At 46.1% G+C, this 18,841-nt stretch overlaps 1 protein-coding gene across 2 annotated transcripts in view; it reads right to left on the bottom strand.

Moving 5' to 3' along the window:
- The window catches only part of LOC106593436 (multiple epidermal growth factor-like domains protein 11), a 386,429-nt gene that overhangs the window by 177,807 nt on the left and 189,781 nt on the right, over positions 1–18,841 (bottom strand). For both annotated transcript variants that reach the window (XM_082969798.1, XM_082969799.1), the window contains exon 7: positions 2,370–2,616. In XM_082969798.1, coding sequence (XP_082825924.1) covers positions 2,370–2,616 — 247 coding nt within the window. The remainder of the gene's footprint in view (positions 1–2,369; positions 2,617–18,841) is intronic.

Below are 18,841 nucleotides of genomic sequence, written 5' to 3'. Positions count from 1 at the left end.
TGTAATGTAATGTAAATGTGTTTGAAGATATCCCTCTAGTGGTGTGGGGCCTGTGCTTGGCAAAGTGGGTGGGGTTGTATCCTGCCTGTTTGGCTCTGTCTGGGGTATCATCAGATGGGGCCACAGAGTCTCCTGACCCCTCCTGTCTCAGCCTCCAGTATTTATACTGCAGTAGTTTATGTGTCGGGGGGCTAGGGTCAGTCTGTTATATCTGGAGTATTTCTCCTGTCTTATCTGGTGTCCTGTGTCAATTTAAGTATGCTCTCTCTAATTCTCTCTTTCTTTCTCTCTTTCTTTCTTTCTCTCTCTTGGAGGACCTGAGGCCAAGGACCATGCCTCAGGACTACCTGGCATGATGACTCCTTGCTGTCCCCAGTCCACCTGGCCGTGCTGCTGCTCCAGTTTCAACTATTCTGCCTGCGGCTATGGAACCCTGACCTGTTCACCGGACGTGCTACCTGTCCCAGACCTGCTGTTTTCAACTCTCTAGAGACAGCAGGAGCGGTAGAGATACTCTCAATGATCGGCTATGAAAAGCCAACTGACATTTAATCTTGAGGTGCTGACTTGTTGCACCCTCGACAACTACTGTGATTATTATTATCTGACCATGCTGGTCATTTATGAACATTTGAACATCTTGGCCATGTTCTGTTATAATCTCCACCCGGCACAGCCAGAAGAGGACTGGCCACCCCTCATAGCCTGGTTCCTCTCTAGGTTTCTTCCTAGGTTTTGGCCTTTCTAGGGAGTTTTTCCTAGCCACCGTGCTTCTACACCTGCATTGTTTGTTATTTGGGGTTTTAGGCTGGGTACAGCACTTTGAGACATCAGCTGATGTAAGAAGGGCTATATAAATACATTTGATTTGATTTGATTTAGGGGTGGTATACAGAAGATAGCCCTATTTAGTAAAAGGCCAAGTCCATATTATGGCAAGAACAGCTCAAATAAGCAAAGAGAAACGACAGTCCATCATTACTTTAAGACATGAAGGTCAGTCAAAGCGAAACATTTCTAGAGCGTTGAAAGTTTCTTCAAGTGCAGTCGCAAAAACCATCAAGCGCTATGATGAAACTGGCTCTCATGAGGACCGCCACAGGAAAGGAAGACCCAGAGTTACCTCTGCTGCAGAGGATAAGTTCATTAGAGTTAACTGCACTGCAGATTGCAGCCCCAAAAATGTTTTTCACAGAGTTCAAGTAACAGACACATCTCAACATCAACTGTTCAGAGGAGACTGTGTGAATCAGGCCTTTATGGTCAAATTGCTGCTAAGAAACCACTACTAAAGGACACCAAAAAGAAGAAGAGACTTGCTTGGGCCAAGAAACACGAGCAATGGACATTAGACCGGTGGAAATCTGTCCTTTGGTCTGATGAGTCCAAATTTGAGATTTTTGGTTCCAACCGCCGTGTCTGTGAGACACGGTGTGGGTGAAAGGATGATCTCCGCATGTGTGGTTCCCACCGTGAAGCATGGAGGAGGAGGTGCTTTGCTGGTGACACTTTCTGTGATTTATTTAGAATTCAAGGCACACTTAACCAGCATGGCTACCACAGTATTCTGCAGCGAAACGCCATCCCATCTGGTTTGGGCTTAGTGGGACTATCGTTTGTTTTTCAACAGGGCAATGACCCAAAACACACCCCCATGCTGTGTAAGGCATATTTGACCAGTGAGAGTGATGGAGTGCTGCGTCAGATGACCTGGCCTCCACAATCACACGACCTCAACCCAACTGAGATGGTTAGGGATGAGTTGGAACGCAGATTGAAAGAAAAGCAGCCAACAAGTGCTCTGTTGGGAACTCTGTTGGAAAAGCATTCCTCATGAAGCTGGTTGAGAGAATAGCTAAGAGTGTGCAAAGCTGTCATCAAGGCAAAGGGTGGCTACTTTGAAGAATTTTAAAAATAAAAATATATTTTGATTTGTTTAAAGCTTTTTGGTTACTACATGATTCCATATGTGTTATTTCATAGTTTTGATGTCTTCACTATTATTCTACAATGTAGAAAATATTCAAAATTAAGAAAAGCCCTTGAATGAGTAGCTATATCCAAACAGACTGGTACTGTATATATAGTTGTCACTTTGACTACCGATGTTAAACAGCATATACACTTTCAGATTCATCGCTCAACCTGGACCAGAGGAGAACAGTAGATAAGATAACCAGTTAACAGTAAGGGAAAAGTGCAGACACTCACAATGCCCCGGTAAACAGATGAGTCATCCCATCAACTTAAAACAATCTCCTACATCACCTGGAGCCCCTGAGGACAAACCCCTACACAATAACCAGGAAACAGTAGGTGTCATGATAGTCATAGGGTCATAGACTGATGAGGTGACTGAAGACACTCACATAGCCCCGGTGTATCCCGGTGAACAGAGGCACTCTCCGGTCTCGTGATGGCAGGTGGCACCGTTGAGACACTGGCACTCTAGCTGGCATCCCTTCCCGTAGAGCCCTGCCTCACACAGCTCCTCGCAGCGCCAGCCCTGGTACCCGTCCGTACACACACACGCCCCCGTGATAGGGTTACACTGGGCCCGGTTCTGACACTGGCACCGGTTAGTGCAGTGGGGGCCCCAGAAGTCAGCCTGACAACCTGGAGAGAGAGAGAGGTACACAAAACATTAAACATGACAACCTGGAGAGAGAGAGAGAGAGAGAGGTACACAAAACATTAAACATGACAACCTGGAGAGAGAGAGAGAGAGAGAGAGGTACACAAAACACTAAACATGACAACCTGGAGAGAGAGAGAGAGAGAGAGAGAGGTACATAAAACATTAAACATGACAACCTGGAGAGAGAGAGAGAGAGAGAGAGTTACACAAAACATTAAACATGACAACCTGGAGAGAGAGAGAGAGAGAGAGAGAGAGAGGTACACAAAACATTAAACATGACAACCTGGAGAGAGAGAGAGAGAGAGAGAGAGAGAGAGAGAGAGGTACACAAAACATTAAACATGACAACCTGGAGAGAGAGAGAGAGAGAGGTACACAAAACATTAAACATGACAACCTGGAGAGAGAGAGAGAGAGAGAGAGAGAGAGAGAGGTACACAAAACATTAAACATGACAACCTGGAGAGAGAGAGAGAGAGGTACATAAAACATTAAACATGACAACCTGGAGAGAGAGAGAGAGAGAGAGAGAGGTACATAAAACATTAAACATGACAACCTGGAGAGAGAGAGAGAGAGAGAGAGTTACACAAAACATTAAACATGACAACCTGGAGAGAGAGAGAGAGAGAGAGAGGTACACAAAACACTAAACATGACAACCTGGAGAGAGAGAGAGAGAGAGAGAGGTACACAAAACATTAAACATGACAACCTGGAGAGAGAGAGAGAGAGGTACACAAAACATTAAACATGACAACCTGGAGAGAGAGAGAGAGAGAGGTACACAAAACATTAAACATGACAACCTGGAGAGAGAGAGAGAGAGAGAGAGAGGTACACAAAACATTAAACATGACAACCTGGAGAGAGAGAGAGAGAGAGAGAGAGGTACACAAAACATTAAACATGACAACCTGGAGAGAGAGAGAGAGAGAGGTACACAAAACATTAAACATGACAACCTGGAGAGAGAGAGAGAGAGAGGTACACAAAACATTAAACATGACAACCTGGAGAGAGAGAGAGAGAGAGGTACACAAAACATTAAACATGACAACCTGGAGAGAGGGGTACACGGTACGTTAAACATGACAACCTGGAGAGAGAGGTACACGGTACATTAAACATGACAACCTGGAGAGAGAGGTACACGGTACATTAAACATGACAACCTGGAGAGAGAGGTACACGGTACACGGTACATTAACCATGACAACCTGGAGAGAGGGGTACACGGTACATTAAACATGACAACCTGGAGAGAGAGGTACACGATACACGGTACATTAAACATGACAACCTGGAGAGAGAGGTACACGGTACACGGTACATTAACCATGACAACCTGGAGAGAGAGGTACACGGTACATTAAACATGACAACCTGGAGAGAGAGGTACACGATACACGGTACATTAAACATGACAACCTGGAGAGAGAGGTACACGGTACACGGTACATTAAACATGACAACCTGGAGAGAGAGGTACACGGTACATTAAACATGACAACCTGGAGAGAGAGGTACACGATACACGGTACATTAAACATGACAACCTGGAGAGAGAGGTACACGGTACACGGTACATTAAACATGACAACCTGGAGAGAGAGGTACACGGTACACGGTACATTAACCATGACAACCTGAAGAGAGAGGTACACGGTACACGGTACATTAAACATGACAACCTGGAGAGAGAGGTACACGGTACATTAAACATGACAACCTGGAGAGAGAGGTACACGGTACACGGTACATTAAACATGACAACCTGGAGAGAGAGGTACACGGTACATTAATCATGACAACCTGAAGAGAGAGGTACACGGTACATTAAACATGACAACCTGGAGAGAGAGGTACACGGTACACGGTACATTAAACATGACATCTCTCCAGATGGACTGGCCAGCTAAACTTCTCTGTGATGTTTCTAAAGAGACTATGTTGTTCTAATATTCAGACAGCACCCTGGAACAGACAGAGAGAACACACACACACTTCTGCTATGTTAAATGCTGTGTTTAGTCAAATACTCTGGATTTGGATTTCTCCTTCAAATTCCATCATACAGTAGCCTATTTGGACCAAGTCAGATTAAATTAGCATCAGCTGAGTTTTGGCCAGAGAAACTATATCCACAAACATCTTGGAAATGGACTTTAAAGGCAAGTGTAGTGTGATGTCATCACATTGGGGCCTGGTTTCTTCCTCAGTCATTCTTAATGGATGCTGGAGCACCAGCGTTCAGCACAAACACAACCTGACTGTTGCGACCCCAAACGCAGAGCTACATTTGAGTCCTGCTGGCAAAGAAACCAACTGAAGAAACTGATAGCTGCTTCCCAAATGGCACCCTATTTCCTTTGTAGTGCACTACTACCCATAGGGCTCTGGTCAAAAGTAGTGCACGAAAAAGGGAACAGGGTGCCATTTGGGATGCGACTCAACTGAAGATCAGAGGAGACCCTGGAAGCGGCTGTTGAACCAGACAGAGACTTGTAAAGTTGTACCAGTTTATTTCCCAGCAAGCGAGTGTCAAGGGGGAGTCTACTGCTAGTGTTAAATGTTTCATTGATATTGAGCGGAGTGGGGGACAGAGCAGTGACGAGACAGGACAATAAATTACCTTGTCTCTCTCTTGCCTCCGTCTCTCCCTCTTTTCACTGTCTCTCTGTCTGTCTCTCTCTCTCTTTCTCTGTCTCTCTGTCTGTCTCTCTCTGTATCTCTCTCTCTGCCTCTGTCTCTCCCTCTTCTCTCTCTCTCTCTCTCTCTCTCTCTCTCTCTCTTTCTATTTCTCGTTACCTCCCACCTCTGCAAAATGTTTTATCATCACACCACTTCTATTATTCAACAGAGAAGAAGAAGAGAGAAGAGCTGAACTCAACAGACTAATTACAGAGGCCAGGACAGGCAGCAGACTAATTAAAGGGACCAGGACAGGCAGCAGACCAATTACAGAGACCAGGACAGGCAGCAGACTAATTACAGAGGCCAGGACAGGCAGCAGACTAATTACAGGGACCAGGACAGGCAGCAGACTAATTACAGAGACCAGGACAGGCAGCAGACTAATTACAGGGACTAGGACAGGCAGCAGACTAATTACAGAGGCCAGGACAGGCAGCAGACCAATTACAGGAACCAGGACAGGCAGCAGACTAATTACAGGCACCAGGACAGGCAGCAGACTAATTACAGAGGCCAGGACAGGCAGCAGACTAATTACAGGGACCAGGACAGGCAGCAGACTAATTACAGAGACCAGGACAGGCAGCAGACTAATTACAGGGACCAGGACAGGCAGCAGACTAATTACAGGCACCAGGACAGGCAGCAGACTATTTACAGGGACCAGGACAGGCAGCAGACTAATTACAGAGGCCAGAACAGGCAGCAGACTAATTACAGAGGCCAGGACAGGCAGCAGACTAATTACAGGGACCAGGACAGGCAGCAGACTAATTACAGGGACCAGGACAGGCAGCAGACTAATTACAGAGGCCAGGACAGGCAGCAGACTAATTACAGAGGCCAGGACAGGCAGCAGACTAATTACAGAGACCAGGACAGGCAGTAGACTAATTACAGGGACCAGGACAGGCAGCAGACTAATTACAGAGACCAGGACAGGCAGCAGACTAATTACAGAGGCCAGGACAGGCAGCAGACTAATTACAGGGACCAGGACAGGCAGCAGACTAATTACAGGGACCAGGACAGGCAGCAGACTATGGGGTGTGGTTGAAATGGAGGCCGGGGGAGGGGGTGAGCCTGCTACAGCTGTATTAGATGGGACTTGAAAGGGGTGTGGTTGAAATGGAGGCCGGGGGAGGGGGCGAGCCTGCTACAGCTGTATTAGATGGGACTTGAAAGGGGTGTGGTTGAAATGGAGGCCGGGGGAGGGGGTGAGCCTGCTACAGCTGTATTAGATGGGACTTGAAAGGGGTGTGGTTGAAATGGAGGCCGGGGGAGGGGGCGAGCCTGCTACAGCTGTATTAGATGGGACTTGAAAGGGGTGTGGTTGAAATGGAGGCCGGGGGAGGGGGCGAGCCTGCTACAGCTGTATTAGATGGGACTTGAAAGGGGTGTGGTTGAAATGGAGGCCGGGGGAGGGGGCGAGCCTGCTACAGCTGTATTAGATGGGACTTGAAAGGGGTGTGGTTGAAATGGAGGCCGGGGGAGGGGGCGAGCCTGCTACAGCTGTATTAGATGGGACTTGAAAGGGGTGTGGTTGAAATGGAGGCCGGGGGAGGGGGCGAGCCTGCTACAGCTGTATTAGATGGGACTTGAAAAATGGCGGAAATCACCAACCAAAACACATTATGTATCACATTGACCATACCATGTTCTGGAAGCCCAACTGATTCTGAGTTCGGGCAGATAAAGTTTAAATGAGAAAACTTTTTCTAAGACGCGTACTTTTCGGATTTTCCCGAACTCACTTCCTTGTTTAAATCACTTGCTGCTTGCGCTTTTGAAGTCCACAATGTAAAGGGGAGGATCTGAGGCGTTCTGAGGCTCTGTGAAACCAGACGTCTGGACAGAGAAAGAGACGGCTGGTGGGCGAGACTACTAAATCCCCCTCCATCTCTCCTTTTCTCCTTCACTCATTCCTCTTTTGTGTTACTTCTAACTAACTAAAACAAAAGCCATTTTAGCTTTTGAAGGCAAACTGTATGTGTCACAGCAGGCTTATTATAATGTGAACCGTACAATAACACACATTACCATTCCGTTACTCATTAGCAGCAACAATAGGCCATGAGTCCCCATGACAGGTCTTATAAAAGACCACATACCTGGCTACACTGCAGGTACTTCTCACCATGGTTGGCAAATCCTATGCTATGACTAAACCCTCTTGAGAGAGAGAGAGAGAATGGTTCAGCATTAAAGGAGGACCAAGAAGAAGAAAGAACAGCAGGAATGAGTGTGGTCTGTCATTTACTTCATGTTTTAAGGCTGGGCCACAGTGACCCAGGCAGGTTATTCAGTACAGACAACCAACCCAACCACACATCCACATACATGCATATGTAGCAGATGGGGGATGTGTACAACTCACTCCTCAGCCTGAAGTGTCTCCACTTGTGCTGCCCGATAGCTAGCTTTTCAGTGACGTAACTGGTTAAGATGCTTCAGGAGAGCGGTCACGTGTGTTTGCGAGGCAGAGGACCCGGGGTTCAAGCCTCGTTATGAGCCGAATCAGAAGGAAGCTGTCCTTACTAAGCTAGCAGCCCGGCATCCAATCAGGAGGAAGTGGTACTTACTAAGCTAGCAGCACGGCATCCAGTCCTGAGATATCATGAGGAAGCTGTCCTTACTAAGCTAGCAGCCCGGCATCCAGTCAGGAGGAAGTGGTACTTACTAAGCTAGCAGCACGGCATCCAGTCAGGAGGAAGTGGTACTCACTAAGCTAGCAGCACGGCATCCAGTCAGGAGGAAGTGGTACTCACTAAGCTAGCAGCCCGGCATCCAGTCAGGAGGAAGTGGTACTTACTAAGCTAGCAGCACGGCATCCAGTCAGGAGGAAGTGGTACTCACTAAGCTAGCAGCACGGCATCCAGTCAGGAGGAAGTGGTACTCACTAAGCTAGCAGCCCGGCATCCAGTCAGGAGGAAGTGGTACTCACTAAGCTAGCAGCACGGCATCCAGTCAGGAGGAAGTGGTACTTACTAAGCTAGCAGCACGGCATCCAGTCAGGAGGAAGTGGTACTCACTAAGCTAGCAGCACGGCATCCAGTCAGGAGGAAGTGGTACTCACTAAGCTAGCAGCCCGGCATCCAGTCAGGAGGAAGTGGTACTCACTAAGCTAGCAGCACGGCATCCAGTCAGGAGGAAGTGGTACTCACTAAGCTAGCAGCCCGGCATCCAGTCAGGAGGAAGTGGTACTTACTAAGCTAGCAGCACGGCATCCAGTCAGGAGGAAGTGGTACTCACTAAGCTAGCAGCACGGCATCCAGTCAGGAGGAAGTGGTAATTACTAAGCTAGCAGCACGGCATCCAGTCAGGAGGAAGTGGTACTTACTAAGCTAGCAGCACGGCATCCAGTCAGGAGGAAGTGGTACTCACTAAGCTAGCAGCACGGCATCCAGTCAGGAGGAAGTGGTAATTACTAAGCTAGCAGCACGGCATCCAGTCAGGAGGAAGTGGTACTTACTAAGCTAGCAGCACGGCATCCAGTTCTGAGATATCATGAGGAAGCTGTACTCACTAAGCTAGCAGCACGGCATCCAGTTCTCTACATGTACACACATGCACACTGTCTGAGTAACTCCTTCCCTTTATCTGGTTTGCTAAAATTTGCCAGTTTACAACATAAAACCCACTAACGGCATTTAACAGTAGTTGAAAAATCCACAAGCAACTCCTCTTCTCAAGACACACATAAGATTCTAGCTTCCATGGTTGGGAGAGAAAAGCCTGTCCTCGTGGGGAAACAGGATGAGGGCCCCCTGCTGGGTGTGTGTGTGTGGATGACATTGTATCTGTTGGAAGTAAAACTATAATACATGACACGCTCTATTTCTATCCATATTACTCAACCAGGATATAGAGGGAAAGGAAAAGCAGGCAGACTGGGACGGAGGGACGGAGGGACGGAGGGAGGGCTACTGATTTAAGGCATGGACAGTTTACAGTACTGTGCAGATCCAGGGAGCTTGAAATGAGATATGGATGGAGAGAAAGAGAGAAGAGAGAAGAGATAGAGAGAGAGAAAGAGGGAGAGAGAGAAGAGATAGAGAGAGAGAGAGAAAAAGAGAGAGAAAAGAGAGAGAGGGAGAGAGAGAGAGAATCTGATGTTATTGAACTGCAGCTATCCTGGTGAAGGGTACAGTACTATCCTGGTGAAGGGTACATTACTATCCTGGTGAAAGGTACAGTATTATCCTGGTGAAAGATACAGTACTATCCTGGTGAAAGATACAGTACTATCCTGGTGAAGAGTCCAGTATTATCCTGGTGAAAGGTACAGTACTATCCTGGTGAAGAGTCCAGTATTATCCTGGTGAAGGGTACAGTATTATCCTGGTGAAAGGTACAGTATTATCCTGGTGAAGGGTACAGTACTATCCTGGTGAAAGGTACAGTACTATCCTGGTGAGGGGTACAGTACTATCCTGGTGAAAGGTACAGTACTATCCTGGTGAAAGGTACAGTACTATCCTGGTGAAAGGTACAGTATTATCCTGGTGAAAGGTACAGTACTATCCTGGTGAAAGGTACAGTATTATCCTGTTGAAAGGTACAGTACTATCCTGGTGAAAGGTACAGTACTATCCTGGTGAAGAGTACAGTACTATCCTGGTGAAAGGTACAGTACTATCCTGGTGAAAGGTACATTACTATCCTGGTGAAAGGTACAGTATTATCCTGGTGAAAGGTACAGTATTATCCTGATGAAAGGTACATTACTATCCTGGTGAAAGATACAGTACTATCCTGGTGAGGGGTACAGTACTATCCTGGTGAAGAGTACAGTATTATCCTGGTGAAGGGTACAGTACTATCCTGGTGAAAGGTACAGTATTATCCTGATGAAAGGTACATTACTATCCTGGTGAAAGATACAGTACTATCCTGGTGAGGGGTACAGTACTATCCTGGTGAAGAGTACAGTATTATCCTGGTGAAGGGTACAGTACTATCCTGGTGAAAGGTACAGTATTATCCTTTGTGAAAGGTACAGTACTATCCTGGTGAAAGGTACAGTATTATCCTGGTGAAAGGTACAGTACTATCCTGGTGAAGGGTACAGTACTATCCTGGTGAAAGGTACAGTACTATCCTGGTGAAAGGTACAGTACTATCCTGGTGAAAGGTACAGTACTATCCTGGTGAAAGGTACAGTACTATCCTGGTGAAGGGTACAGTACTATCCTGGTGAAAGGTACAGTACTATCCTGGTGAAAGGTACAGTACTATCCTGGTGAAAGGTACAGTACTATCCTGGTGAAAGGTACAGTATTATCCTGGTGAAGGGTACAGTACTATCCTGGTGAAAGGTACAGTACTATCCTGGTGAAGGGTACAGTATTATCCCGTGCGGCTCAGAAGGAAAGCAATAGCTACAGTAGCATGTCCCGTTAAAGCGATAAGTCTCTCTGTGTGTGTGTGTGTGTGTGTGTGTGTGTGTGTGTGTGTGTGTGTGTGTGTGTGTGTGTGTGTGTGTGTGTGTGTGTGTGTGTGTGTGAGCAGCCAGAGGATCTAAAGGAGCCATGACGTTGAGTCATTGCCAGGCTTTGTATACAGTAGCAAGCTCTCTTCTGCCTCGTAAGCCTCTAAACACTGGCACGTCTGCCACCAGAAACTCACACACACTCTTGCTCAACTTTCATCGCCTATGGGGTGAATGGGACTAGTTGTCCTCATGGTTCAGGTGCGCTATCTTCATTTGACCCTGCTTCTAACAACAGGATAATAATCCTGCAGCAACAGGAAATGGGAATTATTTTATGTGGATTATAATTCCTGGAGATTTTTGTAGGAGTTTGATAAATCTTTTGTCAGGAGCAAAAAGTCAGAATATATATATTTTTTAAACAAAATCTGAATCTTGAGCCGAATGGTGTTTGGTTCTCAAAACATTTCTATTGTGTTGGAAGGAACATTCTCCTAATGTCTTTTACATTCTACATGTTAGTCATTTAGCTGACACTGTTATCCAGAGACACTCACAGTTAGTGCAGTCATCTTAAAATAGGTAGGTGGGAAAAGCATATCACAGTCATAGGAAGTACATGTTTCCTTCAATTAAGTAGTTATCAGTAGAGTTGGAGCTAGAAAGGGGGAAAGTCAAGTGCGAGTGTACGTTCACAAAGGCCATTTTTGTGTATTTGTGTGTGTGTGTGTGTGTGGGGGGGGGGGGGGGGATTATTTAAGATACTCTTTGAAGAGGTCTGGTTTCAGATGTTTTCAGAAGATGAGCAAGGACTCTGCTGTCTTAGCTTCAAGCTGTTTCCACCATTCCACCATTGGGGTGCCAGGACAGAGAAGAGCTTGGACTGGTCTGAGGGGGAGCTGGTTCCACCATTGGGGTGCCAGGACAGAGAAGAGCTTGGACTGGTCTGAGGGGGAGCTGCCCTCCCATAGAGGTGCCAGGACAGAGAAGAGCTTGGACTGGTCTGAGGGGGAGCTGGTTCCACCATAGGGGTGCCAGGACAGAGAAGAGCTTGGACTGTTCTGAGGGGGAGCTGCCCTCCCATAGAGGTGCCAGGACAGAGAAGAGCTTGGACTGGTCTGAGGGGGAGCTGCCCTCCCATAGAGGTGCCAGGACAGAGAAGAGCTTGGATTGGGCTGAGGGGGAGCTGGTTCCACCATTGGGGTGCCAGGACAGAGAAGAGCTTGGACTGGTCTGAGGGGGAGCTGCCCTCCCATAGAGGTGCCAGGACAGAGAAGAGCTTGGACTGGTCTGGGGGGGAGCTGCCCTCTAGGGGTTGGAAGGGAAAGAGACCAGAGGTGGCAGAACGGAATACTCGGGTTGGGTTGTAGGGTTTGAGCATAGCCTGAAGGTAGGGAGGCATAGCCTGAAGGTAGGGAGGCATAGCCTGAAGGTAGGGAGGGGCAGTTCCTCTTGCTGTTCCGTAGGTAAGCACCATGATCTTGTAGTGGATGTGAGCTTCCACTGGAAGCCAGTGGAGGGTGTGGAGGAGCGGGGTGACATGAGAGAACTTGGGAAGGTTGAACACCAGGCGGGCTGCAGCGTTCTGGATAGGTTGCAGGGGTTTGATGTCACAAGCGGGGAGCTCAGACAACAGTGAGTTGCAGTAGTCCAGATGGGAGATGACAAATGCCCGGATTAAGACCTGCGTTGCTTCCTGTGTGAGGTAGGGTTGTACTCTACGGATGTTGAAGAGCATGAACCTCCATGAGCGAGGCACTGCTTTGACGTTTGCAAAGAACGACAGGGTGTTGTCCAGGTTCATGCCAAGGTTCTTTGCACTCTGGGCGGGAGACACTGTGGAGTTGTCAACCTTAATGGAGAGGTCCTAGAATAGGCAGGCCTTCCCCGCGAGGAAGAGCAGCTCTGTCTTGTCAAGGTTGAGCTTGAGGTGGTGGGGTGACATCCAAGCTGAGATATCTGCCAGGCAAGCAAAGATGGGTGTTGACACCTGTGTGTCAGAAGGGATGAAGGAGAAAGGTGTCATACGCATAGTAATGATAGGAGAGTCCATGTGAGGATATGTCTGTGGCCGAGTCACTTGGTTTGTAGAGAGAGCAGTCTCGGTTGAGTCATCAACCTTCTTTTCAAAGCGGTTGCCAAAGTCATCAGCAGAGAGGGAGGAGGGGGTGGTGGAGGATTAAGGAGGAAGTGAAAAGGTGGAAAATAGTTTCCTAGGGTAAGAGGCAGAAGCTTGAAATGTAGAGTGATAGAAAGTGGCTTTAGCAGTGGACACAGAGGATAGGTCCTCCAGAAGGTTAGTTTTCATCCAATACAGGGCTCCCCACAGCCCTGTTCTGTAAGCTCGCAATGATTCACTTAGCCACAGAGCAGGAGGGGAGGGCCGAACCGGCCGGAAGGAACGGGGACAGTGAGAGTCATAGGATGCGGAAAGGGAAGAGAGTAGGGTCTAAGAGGCAGAATCAGGAGACAGGAGGGATAGATGTTAGGATAGAAGAGGAGAGAGTAGTGGGACAGAGAGAGGAGATTGCGATGGCACCATGAACATATGGGTAGGGACTGAGTGGTTAGGGATGGAGGAAAGGGAGACAGAAAAGGAAACAGTGATCACAGACCAGGAGAGGAGATTAATAGGTGAACAGCCTCTACTAAAGATAAGCTCAATCGTTTTGCATGCCTTGTGAGTGGGAGGGGACTGGGAAAGGGTGAGGTCAAAAGAGGCAAGGAGGGGAAAGAAATTAATTTGAAGGCAGACGTCAGGAGGTTGAAGTCGCCCAGTACGATGAGCGGTGAGCCATTGTCAGGAAATGATCTTATCAAGTGTCAAGCTCATTGAGGAACGCTCTAAGGGCACCTGGTGGGCGACAGATGACAACAATGGTAAGCTTGAGTGGACAAGTGATAGTGACAGCATGGAATTGAAGTGAGGAGATGGACAGGCGAGTGAGGGAGAAAAGAGACATCATTCTTGTCCAGTTTTGTCGATGAATTAGAACATTATCTCTAAACAAGATACAGTCTCAAACATTTGATTATAATTATGATCTGGGAAAAACCTTGGTTTCTTGTTAGCTAGCAGTAATACTGTCCCTATCTCCCACCCTGAGTCTCTCAACAGAGACTGAGATTAAGGGATGCGTCTGAAATGGCACCCTATTCACTATATAGTGCGCTACTTTGGACCAGGGCCGCTCAAAAGTAGTGCATTTAGGGAGCAGGGTGCCATTTGGGATGCAATCTAGGATTGAGAGATTCAGATTTTTCCAGATTGTTGTCATTAATACACTGCTTAATTATGCATTTAACTGAACATGGGGATTCCACTGTTATGATTATCATTATCATTACGGCTTGATGAAATTACGTTATAATTGCTGTGGACAGAGAGAGAGAGAGAGAGAGAGAGAGAGAGAGAGAGAGGATGGGTGTGGAGAGAGGGAGAGAGGGAGAAAGAGAGGAAGAAAGAGAGGGGTGAGAGCGAATGAGAGGGAGAACAAGAGTGAGAGAAAGTTAGAGAGAGAGAGAGAGAGAGAGAGAGAGAGAGAGAGAGAGAGAGCGAGAGAGAGAGAGAGAGAAAGGGAGGTTTGCAATGAGAGTCGAACGGTTAGCCACAGTAGTTTTTAACCTGTTTGGGCTAGGGGGCAGTATTGAGAATTTTGGAAAAAATATGTGCCCATTTTTAACTGCCTCCTACACCAACTCAGAAGCTAGAATATGCATATTATTGTTCAGGTTTGGATAGAAAACACCCTAAAGTTTCTAAAACTGTTTGAATGGTGTCTGTGAGTATAACAGAACTCCTATGGCAGGCAAAAACCTGACAAGGTTTCATGCAGGAAGTGGCCTGTCTGACAAGGAGTCGTGCGTCTTGCATCTGTTTATTGAAGAGTAAGGATCTTAGCTGTAATGTGACAATTCCCAGGGCTCCAATAGGCTCTCAGAACCCGGGAAAAACCTGAACGATGACGAGGCAGCCTCTGGCTGAAACAGATTATCGCCTTATCCAAGTGGCCGATCAGAGGACCATTGAATGAGGCGCGTGCACGATTCGCCCCCGTGGAGAAATTTCATTCGGCTGTTTAGCTTATTGCAGATTCCCGGTCGGAATATTATCGTTTTTCTACGAGATAAATGGCATAAAAATTGGTTTTAAACAGCGGTTGACATGCTTCGAAGTACGGTAATGGAATATTTCGAAATTTTTTGTCACGCCATGCGCCATGCGCACGACCGTTATTTACCATTCGTATAGTGTCTAGAACGCACGAACAAAACAGAGGATATTTGGATATAACGATGGATTATTTGGGACCAAACCTACATTTGTTATTGAAGTAGAAGTCCTGGGAGTGCATTCTGACGAAGAACAGGAAAGGTAAGAACATTTTTCTTATAGGAAATAGGATTTTGGTGAAGGCTAATCTTGCCGGGTGTCTAAATAGCTAGCCGTGATGGCTGGGCTATGTACTTAGAATATTGCAAAATGTGCTTCATCCTAAAAGCTATTTTAAAATCGGACATATCGAGTGCATAGAGGAGTAATGTATCTATAATTCTTAAAATAATTGTTATGCTTTTTGTGAACGTTTATCGTGAGTAAGAACGTCACATGCTAATGTAAAAAGCTGTTTTTTGATATAAATATGAACTTGATTGAACAGACATGCATGTATTGTATAACATAATGTCCTAGGTGTGTCATCTGATGAAGATCATAAAAGGTTAGTGCTGCATTTAGCTGTGGTTTGGGTTTTTGTGACATTATATGCTAGCTTGAAAAATGGGTGTCTGATTATTTCTGGCTGGGCACTCTCCTGACATAATCTAATGTTTTGCTTTCGTTGTAAAGCCTTTTTGAAATCGGACAGTGTGGTTAGATTAAGGAGAGTCTTGTCTTTAAATAGCTGTAAAATAGTCATATGTTTGAGAAATTGAAGTAATAGTATTTCAAACGATTCAAAAATCGCGCCACTGAATTCAGGTGGCTGTTACGTAGGTGGGACGAATTCGTCCCGCCTTGCCCATACAGACTGTATGGGTAACATATTAATCAGTCTATTAGACAGGCTGTATGGGTAACATATTAATCAGTCTATTAGACAGACTGTATGGGTAACATATTAATCAGTCTATTAGACAGACTGTATGGGTAACATATTAATCAGTCTATTAGACAGACTGTATGGGTAACATATTAATCAGTCTATTAGACAGTCTGTATGGGTAACATATTAATCAGTCTATTAGACAGACTGTATGGGTAACATATTAATCAGTCTATTAGACTGTATGGGTAACATATTAATCAGCATCCTATACAGAGTTGGAAATAAGAAATAAATATATATATTATATATAATATAACCCTATATACAGTAGAACAGACTCCAGTAGACTCCAGTAGAACAGAAAACCAGCCTTAATGTTGCTGGACTCCAGTATAACAGAAAACCAGCCTTAAAATTGCTGGACTCCAGTATAACAGAAAACCAGCCTTAATGTTGCTGGACCCCAGTAGAACAGAAAACCAGCCTTAATGTTTCTGGACCCCAGGAAGAGTAGCTGCTGCATTAGCAGGAACTTCTGGGGATCCTTAAAGTACAGTGAGATGTTGTTTTCCAGGTAAGAAGCCTCCAGGTGTTACAGTCAGATGTTGTTTTCCAGGTAAGAAGCCTCCAGGTGTTACAGTGAGATGTTGTTTTCCAGGTAAGAAGCCTCCAGGTGTTACAGTCAGATGTTGTTTTCCAGGTAAGAAGCCTCCAGGTGTTACAGTCAGATGTTGTTTTCCAGGTAAGAAGCCTCCAGGTGTTACAGTCAGATGTTGTTTTCCAGGTAAGAAGCCTCCAGGTGTTACAGTCAGATGTTGTTTTCCAGGTAAGAAGCCTCCAGGTGTTACAGTCAGATGTTGTTTTCCAGGTAAGAAGCCTCCAGGTGTTACAGTCAGATGTTGTTTTCCAGGTAAGAAGCCTCCAGGTGTTACAGTCAGATGTTGTTTTCCAGGTAAGAAGCCTCCAGGTGTTACAGTGAGATGTTGTTTTCCAGGTAAGAAGCCTCCAGGTGTTACAGTCAGATGTTGTTTTCCAGGTAAGAAGCCTCCAGGTGTTACAGTGAGATGTTGTTTTCCAGGTAAGAAGCCTCCAGGTGTTACAGTCAGATGTTGTTTTCCAGGTAAGAAGCCTCCAGGTGTTACAGTCAGATGTTGTTTTCCAGGTAAGAAGCCTCCAGGTGTTACAGTCAGATGTTGTTTTCCAGGTAAGAAGCCTCCAGGTGTTACAGTCAGATGTTGTTTTCCAGGTAAGAAGCCTCCAGGTGTTACAGTCAGATATTGTTTTCCAGGTAAGAAGCCTCCAGGTGTTACAGTCAGATGTTGTTTTCCAGGTAAGAAGCCTCCAGGTGTTACAGTCAGATGTTGTTTTCCAGGTAAGAACCCTCCAGGTGTTACAGTGAGATGTTGTTTTCCAGGTAAGAAACCTCCAGGTGTTACAGTGAGATGTTGTTTTCCAGGTAAGAAGCCTCCAGGTGTTACAGTCAGATGTTGTTTTCCAGGTAAGAAGCCTCCAGGTGTTACAGTGAGATGTTGTTTTCCAGGTAAGAAGCCTCCAGGTGTTACAGTGAGATGTTGTTTTCCAGGTAAGAAGCCTCCAGGTGTTACAGTCAGATGTTGTTTTCCAGGTAAGAAACCTCCAGGTGTTACAGTGAGATGTTGTTTTCCAGGTAAGAAGCCTCCAGGTGTTACAGTCAGATGTTGTTTTCCAGGTAAGAAGCCTCCAGGTGTTACAGTCAGATGTTGTTTTCCAGGTAAGAAGCCTCCAGGTGTTACAGTCAGATGTTGTTTTCCAGGTAAGAAGCCTCCAGGTGTTACAGTCAGATGTTGTTTTCCAGGTAAGAAGCCTCCAGGTGTTACAGTGAGATGTTGTTTTCCAGGTAAGAAGCCTCCAGGTGTTACAGTCAGATGTTGTTTTCCAGGTAAGAAGCCTCCAGGTGTTACAGTCAGATGTTGTTTTCCAGGTAAGAAGCCTCCAGGTGTTACAGTCAGATGTTGTTTTCCAGGTAAGAAGCCTCCAGGTGTTACAGTCAGATGTTGTTTTCCAGGTAAGAAGCCTCCAGGTGTTACAGTCAGATGTTGTTTTCCAGGTAAGAAGCCTCCAGGTGTTACAGTCAGATGTTGTTTTCCAGGTAAGAAGCCTCCAGGTGTTACAGTGAGATGTTGTTTTCCAGGTAAGAAGCCTCCAGGTGTTACAGTCAGATGTTGTTTTCCAGGTAAGAAGCCTCCAGGTGTTACAGTCAGATGTTGTTTTCCAGGTAAGAAGCCTCCAGGTGTTACAGTCAGATGTTGTTTTCCAGGTAAGAAGCCTCCAGGTGTTACAGTGAGATGTTGTTTTCCAGGTAAGAAGCCTCCAGGTGTTACAGTCAGATGTTGTTTTCCAGGTAAGAAGCCTCCAGGTGTTACAGTCAGATGTTGTTTTCCAGGTAAGAAGCCTCCAGGTGTTACAGTCAGATGTTGTTTTCCAGGTAAGAAGCCTCCAGGTGTTACAGTCAGATGTTGTTTTCCAGGTAAGAAGCCTCCAGGTGTTACAGTCAGATGTTGTTTTCCAGGTAAGAAGCCTCCAGGTGTTATAGTCAGATGTTGTTTTCCAGGTAAGGAGCCTCCAGGTGTTACAGTGAGATGTTGTTTTCCAGGTAAGAAGCCTCCAGGTGTTACAGTGAGATGTTGTTTTCCAGGTAAGAAGCCTCCAGGTGTTACAGTCAGATATTGTTTTCCAGGTAAGGAGCCTCCAGGTGTTACAGTCAGATGTTGTTTTCCAGGTAAGAAGCCTCCAGGTGTTACAGTCAGATGTTGTTTTCCAGGTAAGAAGCCTCCAGGTGTTACAGTCAGATGTTGTTTTCCAGGTAAGAAGCCTCCAGGTGTTACAGTCAGATGTTGTTTTCCAGGTAAGAAGCCTCCAGGTGTTACAGTCAGATGTTGTTTTCCAGGTAAGAAGCCTCCAGGTGTTACAGTCAGATGTTGTTTTCCAGGTAAGAAGCCTCCAGGTGTTACAGTCAGATGTTGTTTTCCAGGTAAGAAGCCT

This window comes from Salmo salar, chromosome 26 (genome assembly GCF_965601325.2).
Source record: "Salmo salar chromosome 26, fSalSal1, whole genome shotgun sequence".
Taxonomy (NCBI): Eukaryota; Metazoa; Chordata; class Actinopteri; order Salmoniformes; family Salmonidae; genus Salmo; species Salmo salar.
The sequence above is the reverse complement of the archived record's forward strand: the minus strand, read 5'-3'. Positions and strand labels throughout refer to the sequence as shown.